The sequence below is a fragment of the Strigops habroptila genome, chromosome 1 (genome assembly GCF_004027225.2).
Source record: "Strigops habroptila isolate Jane chromosome 1, bStrHab1.2.pri, whole genome shotgun sequence".
In the NCBI taxonomy this organism is placed as follows: domain Eukaryota; kingdom Metazoa; phylum Chordata; class Aves; order Psittaciformes; family Psittacidae; genus Strigops; species Strigops habroptila.
The window spans coordinates 23,519,298-23,537,243 of record NC_044277.2 but is presented as its reverse complement, the minus strand read 5'-3'; the positions used below and the strand labels follow the sequence as shown (position 1 = coordinate 23,537,243).

At 42.8% G+C, this 17,946-nt stretch overlaps 1 protein-coding gene and 1 long non-coding RNA gene across 3 annotated transcripts; one reads left to right on the top strand and one right to left on the bottom strand.

Annotated features, from left to right (window-relative positions):
- The first annotated feature begins 1,323 nt into the window (after positions 1–1,323).
- On the top strand, positions 1,324–16,448 carry LOC115615884. Its single transcript, XR_003994159.1, has 4 exons — positions 1,324–1,386; positions 1,492–1,560; positions 4,174–4,263; positions 16,085–16,448. It is a non-coding gene; the product is annotated as an uncharacterized LOC115615884 (long non-coding RNA).
- Positions 2,308–17,921, bottom strand: C1H8orf37 (chromosome 1 C8orf37 homolog). 2 transcript variants are annotated; one of them, XM_030504558.2, is made up of 7 exons: positions 17,659–17,921; positions 16,097–16,196; positions 14,436–14,506; positions 13,880–13,945; positions 12,962–13,057; positions 10,889–11,020; positions 2,308–2,724 (listed from the first exon to the last, which is right to left on the bottom strand). In XM_030504558.2, exons 1-7 carry the CDS (start codon positions 17,805–17,807, stop codon positions 2,715–2,717), a joined length of 624 nt encoding a protein of 207 aa, XP_030360418.1. In that variant the 5' UTR covers positions 17,808–17,921; the 3' UTR covers positions 2,308–2,714. The 2 variants fall into 2 exon arrangements, with proteins under 2 accessions (XP_030360418.1, XP_030360410.1); XM_030504550.1 differs by lacking the exon at positions 2,308–2,724 and having other exon boundaries at positions 7,519–11,020.
- Between the last annotated feature and the right edge of the window lie 25 nt (positions 17,922–17,946).

The window sequence follows — 17,946 nt, the reverse complement described above, 5'->3', positions numbered from 1 at the left end:
TATAATGTGCTTATACAGGGACCAGTCTTCCCTTTACTGAAGGCTAATACTACCTTGGTGGGTATCCCTTGCGGTGGACCTATCTAGTGTGTTACCACGAAGATGAGAGCGTGAAGTTTGTGCTGCTTGTCAGATACACAGGCAGTAGCATCTTAAAATCCGTTTTCAAGTTGCAAAGCACATGGAGAGCTTTCTTCCTTGGAGTTATCTCCCAAACTGAAGCAAAACTGGTGGATTTAACTCAAACAAATGACTTTTGTGTATGTGCTATTGGTTAAACCTGTATTTTATCTCCTCAAGGAAAATCTGGAATAATCCCATTGAAGGGCTCAGGATTTAAAGCAGCGCCTCCTGTCAGCGTGTGGCCTTGCCTCTGCTCTCACGGGAAGGAATGCCTCCAGCGGGATGGACCAGCTGTGGCAGGCATTGCCCTGGGTACACGGCCTGACCCCGCATGAAGATCAGGCTCTATGTGACTTCAGTGCATACCACGTTTTTTCCCTGGCACAGCAGCAACTGCTGCATGCTGTATTTTGAGCAGCAAGTTGAGAGGATTACCGGCAATGAGGAGCATTCCCCCGCCGTGGTGCAGAGGGATTTAGGTAACTCTTGATGCAGCTGCATGATAGACACAATAAACTGGTTTTGCATCAATACATTGTCCAGCTGCCGTCCATGGAAAGCAGCTCCGATAGAGTTTATGGAGAGCCACTGCAGCCTGCGGGGTGAGCAGGGCCGGCTGGAGCTGTGCCCTCCAAGTGTTGGATGCAGACATGGTGGGGTGGGGGTGCCAAAGCCCTCCCTGAACCCCTGGTCCCCCTGCTCTGCAGCCACAGCTGCCCTGAGGGCTGGTCTGGTCCTGCAGGGAGAAGAAATCCTGTGCATGAAACCTGCTGTGCGCTTCAGTGAGAGCTTCTGTATGTAAATGATGGTCTTGCCATTTCTCTAATACTCACCAAGGCCTCAGCAGCGACCGGGAGCGCGGCTTGATCCCGGCCCAGCCATTTCATCCTTTAATTTAGGTTAATGCTCCAAAGAAGCACTGTACTTATCCTCATTACACAACCACGGTCAGGAGGCGTTTCAGGGCCTGTGTACCTTATTTTAGCATCGACTCCTCTCAAAACTATTAAGTTCCTGATGCTGTTTGCGTCATGTTGATTTATGAATCAAATGAAGATAATTTCTCAAGTCTGTAAGTTGTAAAAATCTCTGGGTCAGAACCACATTTTATTTACACTGATTTAAGGCTATGGCTGTGGCTTATTCTAATTCTTACACTCTTTGTGTTCCTCACTAAGAGGTGTCATCTTTAATTTTTTATTTTTAATGGCTAGCAGTTTATGGAGAGATGTCGTGGCTGGACAGACACCTTCTTCTTACAAGGTACAGCCCCAAACCCTTGCTACCTGTGTGGGATTCAGGGGAGGAGGAGGTGTGGAAGAGCTTTCATATCCCAGACAGCATCCTCCATCTTCTTCCTCTTTCCAGGCCATTGCTACTCTTTTGGCAGCAACCACTGAGGAGCTTCTGTTGGGAGCCCCTTTCTTTGCATTTGAGGTGCATGAAAGAAAACTGGAGCCCAGTACTTGGCAGGGTGGCTTGGTGCCATGTGTTAAAACTTCCTAAAGTATCATTAGCAGAGGGAGGGGAGCTCCTCAGCTGTGCGTTTCCAGTGAGCAGGCTCCTCGGTGCTCACTCACACCTACGTGGATGGCAGCAGCTCACATGATGATGTTTCTATACTGGTATGTTCATGGTCTATAGTTCACATACTGGCGCTGAGTCAGAACAGAGTGAAAAGACTTTCCTGCCAACATCTTTGCATTTCAGAATTTGCCTCTATATCTCAAAGCACATGGCAGGTGCTGCTGCCCAACTGGTGCTCTTGTCTCAGACCTTTCTTTCAATCTGCAAACCCTCTCCTTTTTTCCTACCCTCCTGCAGTACAGTCTCCAGCACAGCAAATTTAAGGCTGCTGACAACAGACCTGCTCTTCTTAGTTACCCTTCTTGAGCCTCTTAGATGTGGCCTAAGCTGCATGAGGGCTCACAGCACTAGACTGAACGTCCCAGAAGCAGCAAGCTCTTTCTTCATCAAACATTTAGAACGATGGTTGTCAAGTGCAATGGTTGAATTGGTTAGACTCATTGAGAAACTAAATTTACTTCCTCAAAGTTTGCATTGCAAGCATGCCCTGAGCTTTTCCCAGGCCGTCCAGACCAAGATAAGATTATTTTCTGAAGGATGAATAAGCACAGTTTCAAGTCTGTAAAGAAAACAACAGCCAACAGGAAAGAAAAAATGTGTGGGAAGCAATGTTTTATTTTTAAATGGTTGAAGTGTGAATGTGCTTAGTTAAGGGATGTCAAAAATACCACCAAGCGCCTAAATCCCACTGGTGTTAGCTCATTGAAATTCTCCTGCCTTCTCCCACGTACTTTTGTTCTTGGCTATAATACAACCCAACCCATTGGGCAGCAGGGAGAGGAGTGGTCCTCCTGTCCCTCCTGAGCCCCACAGGCATGGACACTTGTGCTCTCTCTTCCTTTATACATGCTATATCCAGCTCCCCTGCAGATTGGAGGGAGATCTCTGGTGGCAACCTGCACCAGGGTTCAGGCTGAGCTTCCGCAGGGGCAGTCCTGTCCCAGGGCAGACAGCACTACCCGCTCCTCGGAGATGCCTTCCAGGCCTGTGTTTCAGCCATTCATTCAAGCGTGGCTGTAGAAAGACAGGAAAATATTTCATTTCAGACAAGTTAATGAACTCCCATTTTCAGCCCTTAGTCCTTTAAATAGCAGAACAGGAAATGTGAATAACTTGCAACATCTGACAGAAAAGGAAAGTAGCTGCTTCATTCTTTTATGGCCTGTTACCCTGTCGAACAATGACGTGAGAATGTGTTGGAACAAACCTGATGAGGTGCTCTCTGCCGTGAGGTGCCTATTAGGCTGTTTGTTTTTCCCCTCTTTAAAGGTGCCATTTGCCTTACCACGGATCCTGAAAACACCCAAGGTAACCGCATGCCCAGCGCTGGCTGAGAACCCCGAGCAGTGAATTGTTATTGCAAGGTCTGAGAAACGCTTTGACATCTGGAAATTATCCACTTTACAAACATATTCTTTATAAAGAAGTAATGCTCTCCAGGTTTTAGGAGGGATTTCCAATATACCATGGGGGAAAAAATAGCTTATGTAAAAACAGAGGGGCTCAGGGTTTTAGCTTACACCAGCAACCCTGGCGTGAAGCACCTGGTTGGATACGCTGGGTGCTAAGACTGCTGATGGCTGTGCCATCGCATCCTCTGTGCTCAGGAAACTGGTGATGTGTGGTACCCACATTCAGCCACCAGAACAGAGGGACCCCACTGTCGCCTTGGCCTGAGTTGGTTTGGCAATTCAAATCCAGAATGTTCTCTGTGCAATTACCCAGGACAGATATACTTTATTGCCCTTCAGGACATGCGTAGACTCTTTTATACCACTCTCCTTTGTAAGAGTTTAATCATTTCCAGCCTTCCTCACTGGAATTGAAATAAATATATATCTAACATGGAAAAAAAAACAACGAAAAGAGGTGTTTCAGACATATGTGGGAAGATGCAACTAAAAGACTGCTTTAAAGTGTTTCCAGGTCTCAATCTTAGCTTGAATAAAGTTTTGAGAAAATCTGAAAGAATGTTGCAGTATGCTTTGGGGAAGACAGGAGAAATAAGAGACATCATTCATAGAAAAATCATTGCAGAGGGTGACACAATTTTGTGTTAACTCTTCATTTCAGCCACTGAGGAGCATGTATTGATGGAATGGTGCCTTGCCGCGCTGTAGGCTCAGGGCAAACGGATTGCCCAAGATATACACAGAAATCAAAAGGAAACTTGGAGTCATATATTAATGAGCAACCAATTACATGGCATAGAATGTTTTGGAACCACTTATCTTCCACTTGTAAACAAGGGCCTCACTGATTGGAAGCGCATAAAACAATGCTGCAACAGCTTTTATCTTTAAAGTGTTGGAACTAGAGGTGTGCCAGCTCTGATATAAAATCTGTAATCTAAAAATTAAACCAGATATTGCAGTGCGTATTAGGATTCAGGAAAGACTTATATTTCTTTAGGGCTAATAAGACTAACAATAACTATAACTGTGATGAAGTTTCTATTTCCAGAAAACACACACCCTCCTACTTCAGCAAGCAGCTCAATCTCTTCCTGCAACTGACGGTAACCGAGATTGAATGAGAGTGTAATACACCACAGTAAGCATTATTTTGGATAACCGGCCCCAGGATATAATCTCTTCCTAAGCCATCTGCACACGCGAGATTGTACCCTGATTACCTCCATGTGAATGGTCTTCCCAGGAAGGGCCAGGCAGCTGTCACTGTCTGCTAGAGCAATTTATACTCTTTTTCTTAGCAGCATCCTGAGCAGCCCGCTCTGCCTAGATAAGGATTTTGATGCTAAATTCAACCTTCCTGTCTGTGGTAGCCGCTTCCCCCTTCCTGTGAATGCTGTTTACAGAGGGCAGTCAGGACAGGGGCTTCCAAGCACACTCAGATTGCTGACTATCCCAAAGCTTCTTTGCATTAGCTGGAAGATTTATGCTCACTGTATTTAACTACTGTCACATATATTGCATGATCTTAGAGTAAGGCCATATTGCTTGCCTTTAAATAGATTGAAAAATTCTATGGGTACCTTATAAATATCTTACCACCATTCAAAAGCTAGTTAACATTTTTTCCCCTCTATAGACAACCACGTTTTTAAATAGATTTATTTAAGGTACTTGGAGCTGGAATATTGTGGGTTGGTTTGACCTACAGGAAAATGTCTTCCTCCTCTCTGCCTCCCAGTTCTTTAGAACAAGCTCTGAGGCTGTAAGGGTTTCAGTTTCGCTAAACTTTCATTAAAAACTTTAAGATCATTTGCTTATATTTGAATAACAGTTATAAACTGCTGGCTAAGAGGATGTTAGCAGCCCTCAATCTTAGCTCTTATATCTAAATAGAATATCTGACTATCTTAGCTCTTGTATCTAAAACCGATCACCAGGAAACAGGTTTCAAAATACGGCAGGAAACCCTGAAGGCAGTGGACAGGAGTGCATTCACTCTGTCTTCTGGGCCAGCCCCTGGAATTGCAATCATAGAATCATAGAATGGTTTGGGTTGGAAGGGACCTTACAGCTCATCCAGTTCCAACCCTCAGCCACAGGCAGGGACACCTTCCACTAGACCAGGTTGCTCCAGGCCCCATCCAGCCTGGCCTTGAACACTGCCGGGGATGGGGCAGCCACAGCTTCTCTGGGCACCCTGTGCCAGCGCCTCAGCGCCCTCATAGTAAAGAATTTATTTCTAGTATCTATCCCACTATCAATCCTAAAGACTCTTAGAAAGGACACCTCATATATGAAGTTCTGTCCTTGCTTTTATCAAATTGTGGACATCTGAACTGTGCCTTGCAGCATGCTGGGTTTTGTTTCTTTCACTGAGGTGTATCTTCTTTAGTTTAGAAGCAGACAAAAACAATGGCTTGTTTCTTGCCTGGAAAAAATGTTTCCACAAAACTTTGCTCCATGCAGCCTCTCTCAGTGTGCTACTCAGCCTTCCCTGTTCCTATTTTCTCTACTAAACTTTTTGTTCAACTATTTCTCCTATTAGAATGAAGGAAATAAAAGTGAAGTGTTACAGAGATCGCTCACCTATGGTGTAACTAGGCGAAATTTAGATGATACTCCCTATTTTACCAGTAAAATAAGTAAATTCTAGTTTCATGGCCCAGATACATTTGTGCTTCTGGTTAAAAGCACCTCAGTGCTTCTACAGAAAGAGACACAACTTCACTGGTTATCGGAGATCACATTTCCTCCCATCCACCACAATTCAGCTTTGTCCATTTGCACTTACTGGATTCCCAAAGAATCAGAAGAGAGTTCAGAGTGTGAGACTTCACCAAAACCTTTGCCATGGCTCACGGCCGATGAAGTGCGGGCTGCAGGTCTCTGGATGGTGCTCACTGCCATTTCTCAGACTGCTCTGCAGTATTCTCTGGTCTACACTGCTTTCCCACATAGACAAAAACAACTTTTTGGTATTTCTAAATCTTGGCCTTTTACTATTTCCTTCTTAAGATCTGCTGTCTTTTCATGTCTTGAGTGATGTGCTATATTTTTATTGAACATTAGGAGATTCTAACGTACACAACCTCTACTTGCCAAAATTACTTAACAACATTTTCAGGGAAAATTAATTTGGGCAGGGTGAAAGGTAAATCCTGAAGCAATTTAGTTTTTCCATTGATGTTATTAGAGGATAAACACACATACATACATCTACATACACACAGACAGTTTTTTACGCTGCTTTAGCTGACAGCTCAGAAAGTCAATATCTGCTTCAGTACTGATCAAGGACCACGTGAGGGCCATGGGGATGAAGTTGCACAAAAATCAAGCAGAGTTGCCCCAGACGTGGCTGCCCCACTTATAACCACACCGGTAGGAGACAAATGCCAGAAGCCTTGTTCAGTTGAACGTAAACCTTCATTCTTCCAGAAAAAAACCACAAGTATGAGCTTCTAGTAGTGAAGCAGTAGCCTGAACTTAGCACACAGCGGTGTTGCTCTGCCCTCTGCAGACGAGATTGTATAATCACATTTTACCCCAAATTACGTTCTTTTAAAGCACATTTAACACAATAGGATAGAAGTTGTCGATGTCAATTAAACACACATGGGCACGACCTTCTAGCGGTGCACTCTGACATTGCATGTTGTAAGTAAGATGTCAGGAGTACTCCCGAGGAAGCTCAGTGTTCTCAGCAAGTCCGCACTGCCCACTAAATCTGAGAAGCAACTATCGCCTTAGTAGCACCAATGCCTGGAGTCTAAATTGAGAATGGAGTATGGGAAATATTTATGTCTGTTACATTATGCCACACAGCCTTTCTTCATGATGGAGAAACAAGATTTGTTCCAACTCCCTGCGTAGAACAACTTCTTCCTGCTGCTAAGATTGGTTTTCTACAGCAAGACCCAGGGGACAGCGAACGCTGTGATTCCTTGATTGATCTCTCTGAAGTGACCAGTATGATGCTAGTGATAACCTGCCTTGACTGACCACAGAGGTACCAGCATCCCACTCTGCCAGAAATTTAGCTGTGTGCCACCTTCCACAGCAGCTGGCTCCCCCTTTGATCCTACGTAAACATCCAAGGAACATGGTAAATGCATCTACCTTTACAAGCTCTCTATAATTTAATGTGCTCTCCTCATGTTATCTGGTAAAGAGCATTAAAGCTCACTTAATTCTCAGGTATTTGTTGCATCCTCACTGATGTGAGAAAACACACACAACAGTTACTTTTTGTTTCTTATGAGCTGGACAATGTTTTTGTTCTAAGGACATTTCACAACCCTTCTGCCAGAGAAAACATGGTCCTGTATCACTTTTACAGGGCTTCTCTTGGATAGGAACACCACAATAGAATTTACACACCACACAATGCAGATTTGTTCCAACTTTTCATTTTATTGACATGTTGACATTTAAAAAATAGCTTTCTTGAAGCCCATGTGCCAAGTCCAGGTATCACATGTGGCCCTCACAACAAGCAGCACCTCACACCCCTTTATGCCATCCCCTACAGGTTGGCCTGTCTGTGGTTAGCAGGTGTCACACAACACACAGAACTGGTCGGGTCTGGTGCAAGAAGAGCCTGGCAGGAAGAAAAATATGCCTACGCGGGTCCTGAAACAGTCCCTTTCCTATTGTGTGACTACCACATGTGCCGGTTACATGACCCAGAGACTCACATGTCAGGAAACAAGAGAAGAGAGCAGTCTCTCAACAAGTGGCAGCTTCCAGTGCCTGGCATGTGCAGAATGCCTTCAGAACAAAACTGAAATGGGTGCTCAGAGAAAGAAATACATCTTTATTCTATTTTATCCAGTGCAGAGCTTGCAATATGTACTGCTATTATGCTTCTGTAAGTTATATTTTATGGCAGGGCAAGATCTTTAATAATTACTCTTCTGAGCTATATCCAGCATCTGGGTTGGACACCCTCCATAGTTTGCAGGTAAAACACGTAAGATATAGCCAGAACAGCACATTAAAATTTGATAAAGAAAAGCTATAAAAACATTCTCTTTACATCTGAATTCCTTCCAACAAGAACTGCAGGAACACAGACTGAGAAAGGCTGGCATGACATTAAACCCTGACTACATTTCCAAGTGAATGCTTTTGCACGGATTCCCATTTTGTCATCCTCCATTGCTTTTGTTCTGTTGAGGGACCTGCTGCAGACTAATGCTGCAGGCTAGAAAATTTCCAAGCATATCACTTAAGCAAAATGAAAGTCTCAAGTTTTCACCTTGCCCATTTCACAAACAGCAATGGTATTATTACTTCTAAAGCAAAAAACTGGAGGAAAACAATGGTTGCATTTATACTTAGCAAAACTGCTCCCCAGTACTTCCGTTTGACAGCAGCTGAATGGCATTCTTAAACAAAATTCCTGACATAATCCCTGCTATCTCAGGTAACTGACACGGAAATATCACTTAGGATCTTGGCTATGTCTTGAAAACCTTGTGCAATCTCACAATACGTTCACCAAATGAATATCCAAGTTCTAATTTTACCTTCCTTTACATTCTTTTCATCTGAGGACTGTAGAGTGGTTTGTAACATGTAACCGAAGAAAGTAAAGACAGGGAAATAAAATACTTAATATCACTCCTCTTTCCAACAAAAATAATTTTATTTAATGACATAGTGACTATTTTCAGATCTAGAAATACGCTAAATTCTGTAATGAAAACCAATACAATAAGCTCCATTCCTGCACCTGTTTAAACTTCACTTGGACAAAGAGCCGTCATATCCCACCATTCTGACCAAGGCCAGAAACAACTATCTACACTTGAATAAACATGGTTATTTCAGGGGAATGCTCAGGTTTCCACATACATTTACCAATAAGGATTATCTTCTAATGTTTTCAGTGCTTGAAGTGCAGAGTTAATGGTGTTACTGATACAACCACCTGACAACAATCTCTACCCAGAAAAAAACCTCTCTCTCCAATTCTCCAGGCTAACAGAAGACTGAGAGATGAGATGACCTAGGAGAAATGCTGATTAATGCTGTCAGTGGATATTGGTGTTAATCCTATTTACTTCTCCTACACTCTCAATCCTTTTCTCTCAATTTCTTCCTAGCCTCCACTTTTCAAGTGCTGCAGGCTGTTGTCTTGTCATAAAAATCACTAGAACGGATGTCTTGAACTTCTCGTTCCACATGATTTGCTCCACACACTTCGTAGTGCAAACTGTTCCAGACAGGACGACTATTTCTGTTGATTTGTTTAAACCAGGGTACTGGAGACATGCTCTTTTTCCAAGTCATGTTAAGACTTGATCTCATGAACTGAGATGGGTGTTAGGATTTTTCCCATTTCCTGCTCAGAAGTTGTAAGCCCAACTAGTTACCTACATTGTGGCACAAATTCCAGTGCAAATCCAGGCCAAAAGAGCATCCTGTGGGGCTACTTGGTCATCAAGTTTCAAATGGGCTCAGAAAAATACCAAATGTGCAGATTAGGGCCATGAGCAAAACTTCACACACACAAAAAAGAAATGGCTCTGTACAGCTAGGACTGCACAAAGTGATTGTGAATCTATCCGTACAGTATCACATATTGCATAGCAAAATACTGTCAGTATTCCCATTTTGAGGCACTTTACAATGTAGTAATTGCCAGGACTGGTAATCCTGTCCTTCCTCTCTGCCTGCCCAAACCCCAAATCCACCTCCTGTGTTATTTATACATAATGAAAAGAAAGAGCTCATAAACTATAGTGACATTAACTGTAATCAAGACGGTTCACCAAGTAACGATGTTACTGTGGGAAGGCAGTGTGCTGTAACAGGACAGCTTCACTTTCTGCATATGCAGTATTTTGAAGTGAAGCTGAAGTGAGAGCTATGGAAAACTGAAAAAACTCCAACTTTGAACATCAGTAGGGACATGTATTTTCTCACTCTCAAAAGCCTGAGCCTTTTTTCCCTTGAAAATACCGACAGAAGAGCCATGTACTTTTCAGAATCTCTAAAATCACACAATATTTAATAATTGCACAATAACTTGTTCACCTCTTGCAGTGAAGGCTGAAGAGAAGTCCAAGAAATTCACTGTGGTAAAAGTCCTTGATCAGCAGAAAGTGCTTGGAAGAAATCAGTAGGAACTGGAAGGAAATTTCCAGCGCCTGCAGTTTTTGGCTACTGGTGACTCAAAGAAAGTGAAGTTTTGGGGTGTGCTGAAACCTCTGAGGTGAGAGCTGATCTCGTGGTAGATTTTTAAGAGATCTACAACCACTTGCTCATTAACAGCTATGAGCAAAGCAGAACAGCAGTATTCATTTCTGTGAAGAAATTCATACGCTTGTGTGTCATGGCTGCATGCCAACCCACCACTTTGAGTCCAATTCTACAGACATGGGAAATAAGACTCTGCCAGATACCAGCAACAGTCTCAAGGTGCTCTGCCCTGTTCCTATGTCTGTCAGTTCCTCTTCCTTTCTTTAACACTGAGTATGAGTTTTAGCCTCCTTTAGCTTCCGGAAAGCCTCCAAATTGGTTGTTTCTTCTAGTTATTCAACTCCCCACATTGCTTGCAAGACAGTTACATTGAAAAGAAAAAGGTTTTCAGGTTGAAAGGTTGGGTGTTATAATCTATTTCTAATAAAAGTATTCAGGTTTCCATCTGTTCTCAGAAAACTGTGTGGGAAACAAATGGAGTTTATGACCTGTTTCCACACAAGTAGGTACCACATACGAGGGGACTTCATTCTGTGTGTTTACCACAAACCCACCGAAGCTGCTGGTCTGTTTGGAGGTCAGTTAACTCATCAATGGATCTCCAGCTGCACTGACAAGCATATGCTCGTGCTCCCTTCTTCTTTATCATCTTCGCTCTCAGTTTACTGAACTCAGGCATGTTATTCCTGCCAATCAAGTGAATTCAGTTTAGTATCATGCATCTTTTCTTAAAGAAAAAAGATTCATGAGGCCATTTCAGTTCAGTAAAGCTCTTACGAACATTTCTGAGTACCACTGTCATGAATGAATTTAGGGATATGTTTAAATTTTGTTTTGAACACAATCCTTTCCTGAGAGCAGTCTCGGTGCATAGGTGCTGCATCCTCAAATCAACCTGAGATATTGACATTTTTGTAAGGAATGTTCTCTGTCAGGTTTAGAGACCCTGTGCCAGCCTCCAGAGAAAGAGTTGGAAAGAAAACCAGGTAGAGTTAATTCTCTTCTTAAGAAATGATCCAAAAATGTATTTATTTTATCAAACTTACTGTAAAAATCCCTATGCAGAAAGCGTACAACTACAGAGTTAAACTTTTCATGAGGAACTGGTTACTCAGGATGGCTGTTAAAGTGACTGAAATGAAATAGCCATAAGAGGGAATAATGTACATCAAACCACAAATAATTCCTGTGCAAGCATCAACCACCACAAATGAAGTATCAGCACGGCTATTACAAACCCAAGTTGCTTCAAAAAACAAGTGAAAAAGTAGCATTTTAACTGTCCCTGCTCTCATGACCTCCTCCTGGCCATCAATCACTGGCCACTGAATTGCTCAAGAAACCCCATTAACCAGCCTAGCTAAATAAAGAAAACCCAAAACAGATATCAAAGGAAAAAGTTTTAGAAAAAGAGGCCAGACACCTATTCATGGAGGCAAATAGTTCATCTTCAAGTTTGCTTTTGCTTTTTAAAATTCAGGTTAGTCAAAACAAATAGCTAAATATCTTGCTAAAGAGAACAGATTTTAATCAATGCTACAAGTACCTGATACCAACGCCTTTCATGGCTTTTTTAATAATGTATTAATTTCAAGATCTCAGAAGCAGAATAATTTAGACTCTGAGTAAATAAAAGAATCTTATTTTTATTTAACCTTTCCAGCTACCCAACTCACCTCAGGAGACTAGTGCAGCACTGTATTTTAACACTGCTTTAAATAATGGGAAAAGAAGATCTGCATTCAAAGAGAATGCAAATCTTCCTAAACTGTGAGGAAAATACAGGAAAAACCTAACATGTAATAAAAGAAAAATAATGGAAAAGAAGACGATGTATCCATTACTGCTCTGCTCCAGCTGTCTCACCCCCTCGTGGCCAAGCACATACTCTGAACACACCGGCTACCTCCATCAGTGAATGGGCACTTACAGCGACTTCCATAAAGAGAAATCCAAACTTGCTGTCTGTGTTAGGAGCATGCCCACTACACTATTCTTTGCTAAGTCTTGGCATTTTAGAGAAAGTAGAAATAAGAACTCCTGAATTGTAAGCCTTCAGAAAGATGGAAATAATTAAAGTCAAAGACATCACAATCTAAAAAGAAAAAAAATCCCACCCCTCCATTAAACCAAATCTTGCTTCAAAAAGAAATCTGCTAAGAAATCAAACTATTTGATTTTCACTGAACATGACTGCGTAATACTTGAAAAGAAGAAAATCTGACTTGAAACAATCACAGTCTGTATGACTGAAGGCATGAAGTACATGCTGAACAGTTCTCATTCATTTTGTAGGCATTCTGCAATGGCACACCAGAGGCCAACCCATCACATGGATTATCAGCTTATTTCAGCATTAAAGTTGCCTTTTGATCCATGAAACTTGAATTCTTTTTAAGACCAGAGAGGGAGGGTGATGGTGGCAAAAATGGAAATGTGGGAAAACGGATTATGGGAGATGTTGCACCCCTCTCCCTGCAGAATTTCTCACCTGACCCCCCAGCAGGTTGTACACATGCTCCCATTTAGGTAACACAGGAGTGCTCAGGACTTTTCATCTTTCCCATTCCTATCAAGCCACAAAGCACAGTAACACAATACTAACAGCAAACCCACCTCAGACATACCTGAAAAAAAGATAATCACAGGACTGATCCCAGATGTAGTCATTGAAGAGCGACACACGGAAGTCACAAGCAGTACAACGTAGTTGATCACACGTTCTGGTCAAAAAACAACAGAACGCTCCACGAGTTTATCAGAGAAGCCACACAGATCAAACCTGTTCTTAAGTACAGTGCTCATTCAGAAATGCTAGAAGCAAGGTTACCCTGTAATCTTATTTTTTTTACTTATCTGGCACATTCATTGTGGTATGTGTTTTAACTATACGATCATGTCTTATTTTTACAGGTTCCTAAACTCACTGAGCACATAAGATAAACCATTACTTTCTCGATATATTCTCTTTGGTCTTCCTCATTAGTATGGCACCTGACCAGCATCCAAATATGCATCAAGTGCATAATTACTTACTACAAAAAATCCCATATGGAAATGCAGTAATGTTCTGTAAGATGTTGGGGATAAATATTTGAAGCACCTCTCCTACTGTGTTCAGCTATAGTTACAAAGCACTCTGGCTATTTTCAGTTCAGACTCTGGGATGATTTAAACCAGCCCACTGATTTAAGGCACATACTCAGCATCACACAGAAAGCTGAAGAGAGGCAGGGAAAAACAACGATTCCCTAAAGCAGCAATTTCCTTAACTACTTGTTACTGATTGGAGATCAGCATGATTTGGAGTCTCATGTCTCATTTGCTCACATCTTTCAACTCCTCAAACAAAAGATCTAGTGGTCAGCAACAGCGGACTGGAAGGGCCCAGCTGACTTCACCTGCAGTTACAGGCAGCCACGTTTATATGAATATAAGGCTGCCCTGTACAGTCCAAACACAGAGCTCTGCACCACCACAGGAACACAGCTGTGAATGAAAGTAATGACAAAGCAAGTAGAACATTTTCTGTTCACATTTCCTACCTTTTTGAAATATTTGTTCCTATGCCATGTGGTGAAAAGCTTCCACCCAGGTACACTGGAGAACATCTATAGGGATTTCATTAAAAGTATTAAATTATAGCAAAACATTTTGGAGAAAGTAGTACCATGCTTCTGCTAATTTAACAGCAGGGTATTTCTAAAATAATATTTATTAAATATAGGCAAAGCATCCAAAGGCTTACAAACTATAGAATTTTTAGATTTCCATTACCAAGGTGTTCAAAGAAAAACTCTACAACCACTCTCTATACCAAATATATTGCAGCATTTGATACATGTGTATGTCCTTAAGGCAAAGGAAGCTGTTTAATAACTGAAATAATTAATGAATTTATAAGAAATAATTTTGACCACATGGAAGCACATTAGTAACTCTTCAAAATTACCTTTATCTTTGTTATTCTTTAAAAAATGCTCTTCAAAGTATTCAGATTCTTATTTAATGTCAACACAGATGAAACAGTAGCAATACTCTTAGACTGACAAATAGCTATAATCAAGCTGTGTTCAACTAGCCAAAACGCTTTCCACTTGCCTTTTCCTATGAGCCTGTATAGCAGCACTATTTCTTTCAGGTGTGAGACTTGCAGAGTTAGACTTCAATTTCTATTTAAAAAACAATAAAAGAATCGGCATTACAGCAAAGTAACAGTAGTCTGTTTTACTTAATAAGTAGGGGTCAAAAAATTTCAGTCACAGAAGAAGGGGACTAAGAATTTGGGAATTTTCTTGCTTAAGATTCTGTGAGGCTCCAAGACAAAAGCTGCTGAAGTAACAGATAAATGAAAATACATAATAGATAGTTATGAAAATAGGAAGTAACAGATAAAAGGCTTCTCTTCCCATACTGAATTCCCAGCTCTGCCTGGAGGAATTCAACACCATATGATCGCTTTCACTTTACAATCAACACTTAGTATTTCATGCCCTCTTTTTAATAATTTTGCTTTTAAAAGCTGTTTTAATTTAGGAACTTTCTCCCTCAATGGTTTTGAGCTTTTGTTTTAGAAGAGAGTTGGAATTGTTTAGCCTGCAGAAAACAAGGGTCAGGAGAATCTTATCAATGTATAAAAATACACGACAGGGAAGAATAAAGAAGATGTAGCCAGACTCTCCTCAGTGGGGCCCACTGACAGGGGGAGATGCAATGGGCACAAATTGAAATACAAGAAATTCCAGTCAAACGTGAAAAAAACTTCACTTCTTTTGAGGGTGGTCAAACACCATGTACTGTCTTTGGCTGGGACAGAGTTAATTTTCTTCCTAGTAGCTGGTGCAGTGCTGTGTTCCAGCTTTAGTCTGAGAATAATGCTGATAACACACTGATGTTCTAGTTCTACTAAGTAGTGCCTACCCTTTTCATTTTCTTATGCCCTCCTAGAGAAGGGGTGCAAGAAGCCAGGAGAGAGCAGAGACAGTACAGGCGACCCAAACTAGTCAAAGGGATATTCCGTACCATAGAATGTCACGCCCAGTATATAAACTGGGGGATTTGGCTGGAAGGGACTGATCGCTGTTCAGGTCAGGCTGGGGATTGGTCAGTGAGTGGTGAGCAACTGGATTGTGCATCACTTGTGTTTATTGGGTTTTATTTCTCTCTCTCTCTTTTTCTTGTCTCCCTCATTATTATTATTATTATTATTATTATTACCACTACTACTACTATTATTTCAATTATTAAACTGCTCTTATCTGAATCTGCAGGTTTTACCTTTTCTTTCCAATTCTCCTCCCCATCCCACTGGGGGAAGGGATGGGTGAGTGAGCGGCTGTGTGGTACTTAGTTGCCACGACGCAGGTTACTTAATCTGCGGAGACTCCATCCTTGGAGACAGTAAAAAGCTGCCTGGACATGGTCCTGTAGGTACCCCTGCATGAGCAGGTGGTTGGACCAGATGATCTCCACAGGTTCCTCTTCCAACCCGAACTATGCTATGATTCTGTGATGTTTGACATTATGCTCTACCTTGAACTAGCATTTCCTTTAATTGTCTGTTACTGCCTGGGCAAGACCATCTTTTTATCTCTCTTGATCCTCACTACAGGATTGCTGCATTTTCCTTCTGCTTTATTTTCCAAGTTTATCCTACAGCTTGTTTTAGTTCATTTTTTGCTTTACAACAGCTTTAGTTTATGGTGCTTTTCTTTCCATCGCTGAACCTCACCTGTTCTGTATTTCTCCAGATTCCTACTCACCAGAGGTGTTTTGGTAAAGCTGCTGTCATTACAGATTTCATCAATAATGTCGTCTAGATCTTCTTCACTGCTGTCAGCACTCAGAAACAGTTCAGCTGATCTGAAAACCAAACAAATCAGCCTTCATTCTGTAGCATGACCAAAGCAGTTCTAACAATTTTAAGTTAAAATTAATTACAGCCTTTTTCCTGTAATATTTCTGTAGTATCTAAGGAAGGCCATCCAAATAATGACTGGAGAGATGTAAACTGCAGGATGGTGCCTTTCAGTCCCTGCTGAACTGTCTCATCATAGGTCTTATTTTTGGTTGCTTCTTTTATTTCCAGCCACTTCCAACCCTGAATAAAAGTATGATAATATAACCCATGCTGCACTTACTGAGCAATAAATTGGTCAGCCCGATCTTTCATGTTTATCTTCAGGAGGAGGAATATGTAAAGGTCAGGGAGAGTTCTCTCCTCATGCTATAGAACTGCAGGGGTTCTGAAGGAATTCCTCTCAAACTGTATGCATTTAGAGAGAGATCACCTGCACTTTGCTTTCACCCAAGTGAGGAGTCTTGTCACTCAAGTCTGCTGTTTGCTAGCTCTTTGTCAAAGAAAGGGAGGCCTGTAGTACTGCTGCATCAACCAACCAAGCACAAATCTGCTCCTGAGAAAGAAGAAAACTGTGTGATTTTTTAAAATGTGGTCATTAGATTGACTAAATTTAAGTGCTCATCTAACCATTATGCAAACAATGGGGAAGTTCAGTAATGTGGCCAAAGGCAGTGGGCTTGTTAGCCTTGCATTTGGCTCTTCAAGATCCATGCCTGGGACTCTGAAATGCCTGTTGGGTAAGCACCCAGCAGCCCACCTCTGGAGACATCTGGCAAAGCCCCTGTGGTCTGCAGACCTTCCAAACACAGCCTGAGACAGCAGTGAGGGCCGGGGTGGGAACCTGAGGGCAGGCAGCAGTGTGCAGACTCCTTGGCAGTACTGCTGGCAGTGACTGTCACAGCCAAACCTGTCGGTATTCAGACCCATTCTGAAAACTGTGAAATTTGAGGTGGCTGCAGGAAAGTGTAAGTGCTTCCTGTAGAAGGTATGGTGAATAGAAAAAGTATGATCAGAATACATAAGTGACTGAAATATCATCAGAATGTTTCACAATACTACTGCTAAAGTTCTTCCTTCTCTGAATCTTGGGATTTTATATAGTTTATATATACCACGAAGTCAGCTATAGAGCTCAGTAATCCCTGAACCTAACTCACAAGCAAATTAGTGCAGCTTTTAACGCCATATTTAATCCGAGACTGGGATATTCCCAAGAGACAAAGACTATCTGAAGTAACTCGGCTCGCTGGCACACACGACTCGGCTGTTCACACAGAAGTACTACAGGGAACACTGTCTGACCGCCGCTCACTGTTCCGGCTCCCGAACTCGGTATTCTCGCTCCCTGAGGGGTCTCGCCGGACGCCCGCAGGGAGGGGGAGGGATGGGCTGCGCGCCACCACAGCGGCCGCTCGCTCGGCGGGGAGGTGCGTGAGGCCGCCGGACCGACGCGGGACCGCTAACCTGCCCTCCTCCTTTGCTGCCGCCGTCGCCGCCGCCGCCGCCGCCTCCTCGCCGCCGCCGCGCCGGTGGCCGCCCGGCGCCCCGCGGCCCGGCAGGCGGCAGAGCCGCCTCTCCACTTCATCCAGTAACTGGTCCAAGTCGTCCGCCATCTTGCCGCCGACAGCCGTTGCCAAGGCGGCCCCGCACGCCCCGCGCCGGCAGGGGCGGAGTCTCCGCGCCCGGCGGGGTGTGGGGGCGCCTGGGGAGTTGGTGTGCAGCCGGAGCCCCGGCCCGGGCCGGCCCGCCCCG

Coding starts and splice junctions, on each gene's coding strand:
- C1H8orf37 (XM_030504550.1), bottom strand. CDS start 17,807: ATGGCGGACGACTTGGACCAGTTACTGGATGAAGTGGAGAGGCGGCTC. Junction 14,507..16,096: donor GCTTTACCAAAACACCTCTG/GTGAGTAGGAAT, acceptor TTTTTTAAATAG/AAATTGAAGTCTAACTCTGC. Junction 11,021..12,961: donor TGTGATTATCTTTTTTTCAG/GTATGTCTGAGG, acceptor CTTGATTGGCAG/GAATAACATGCCTGAGTTCA.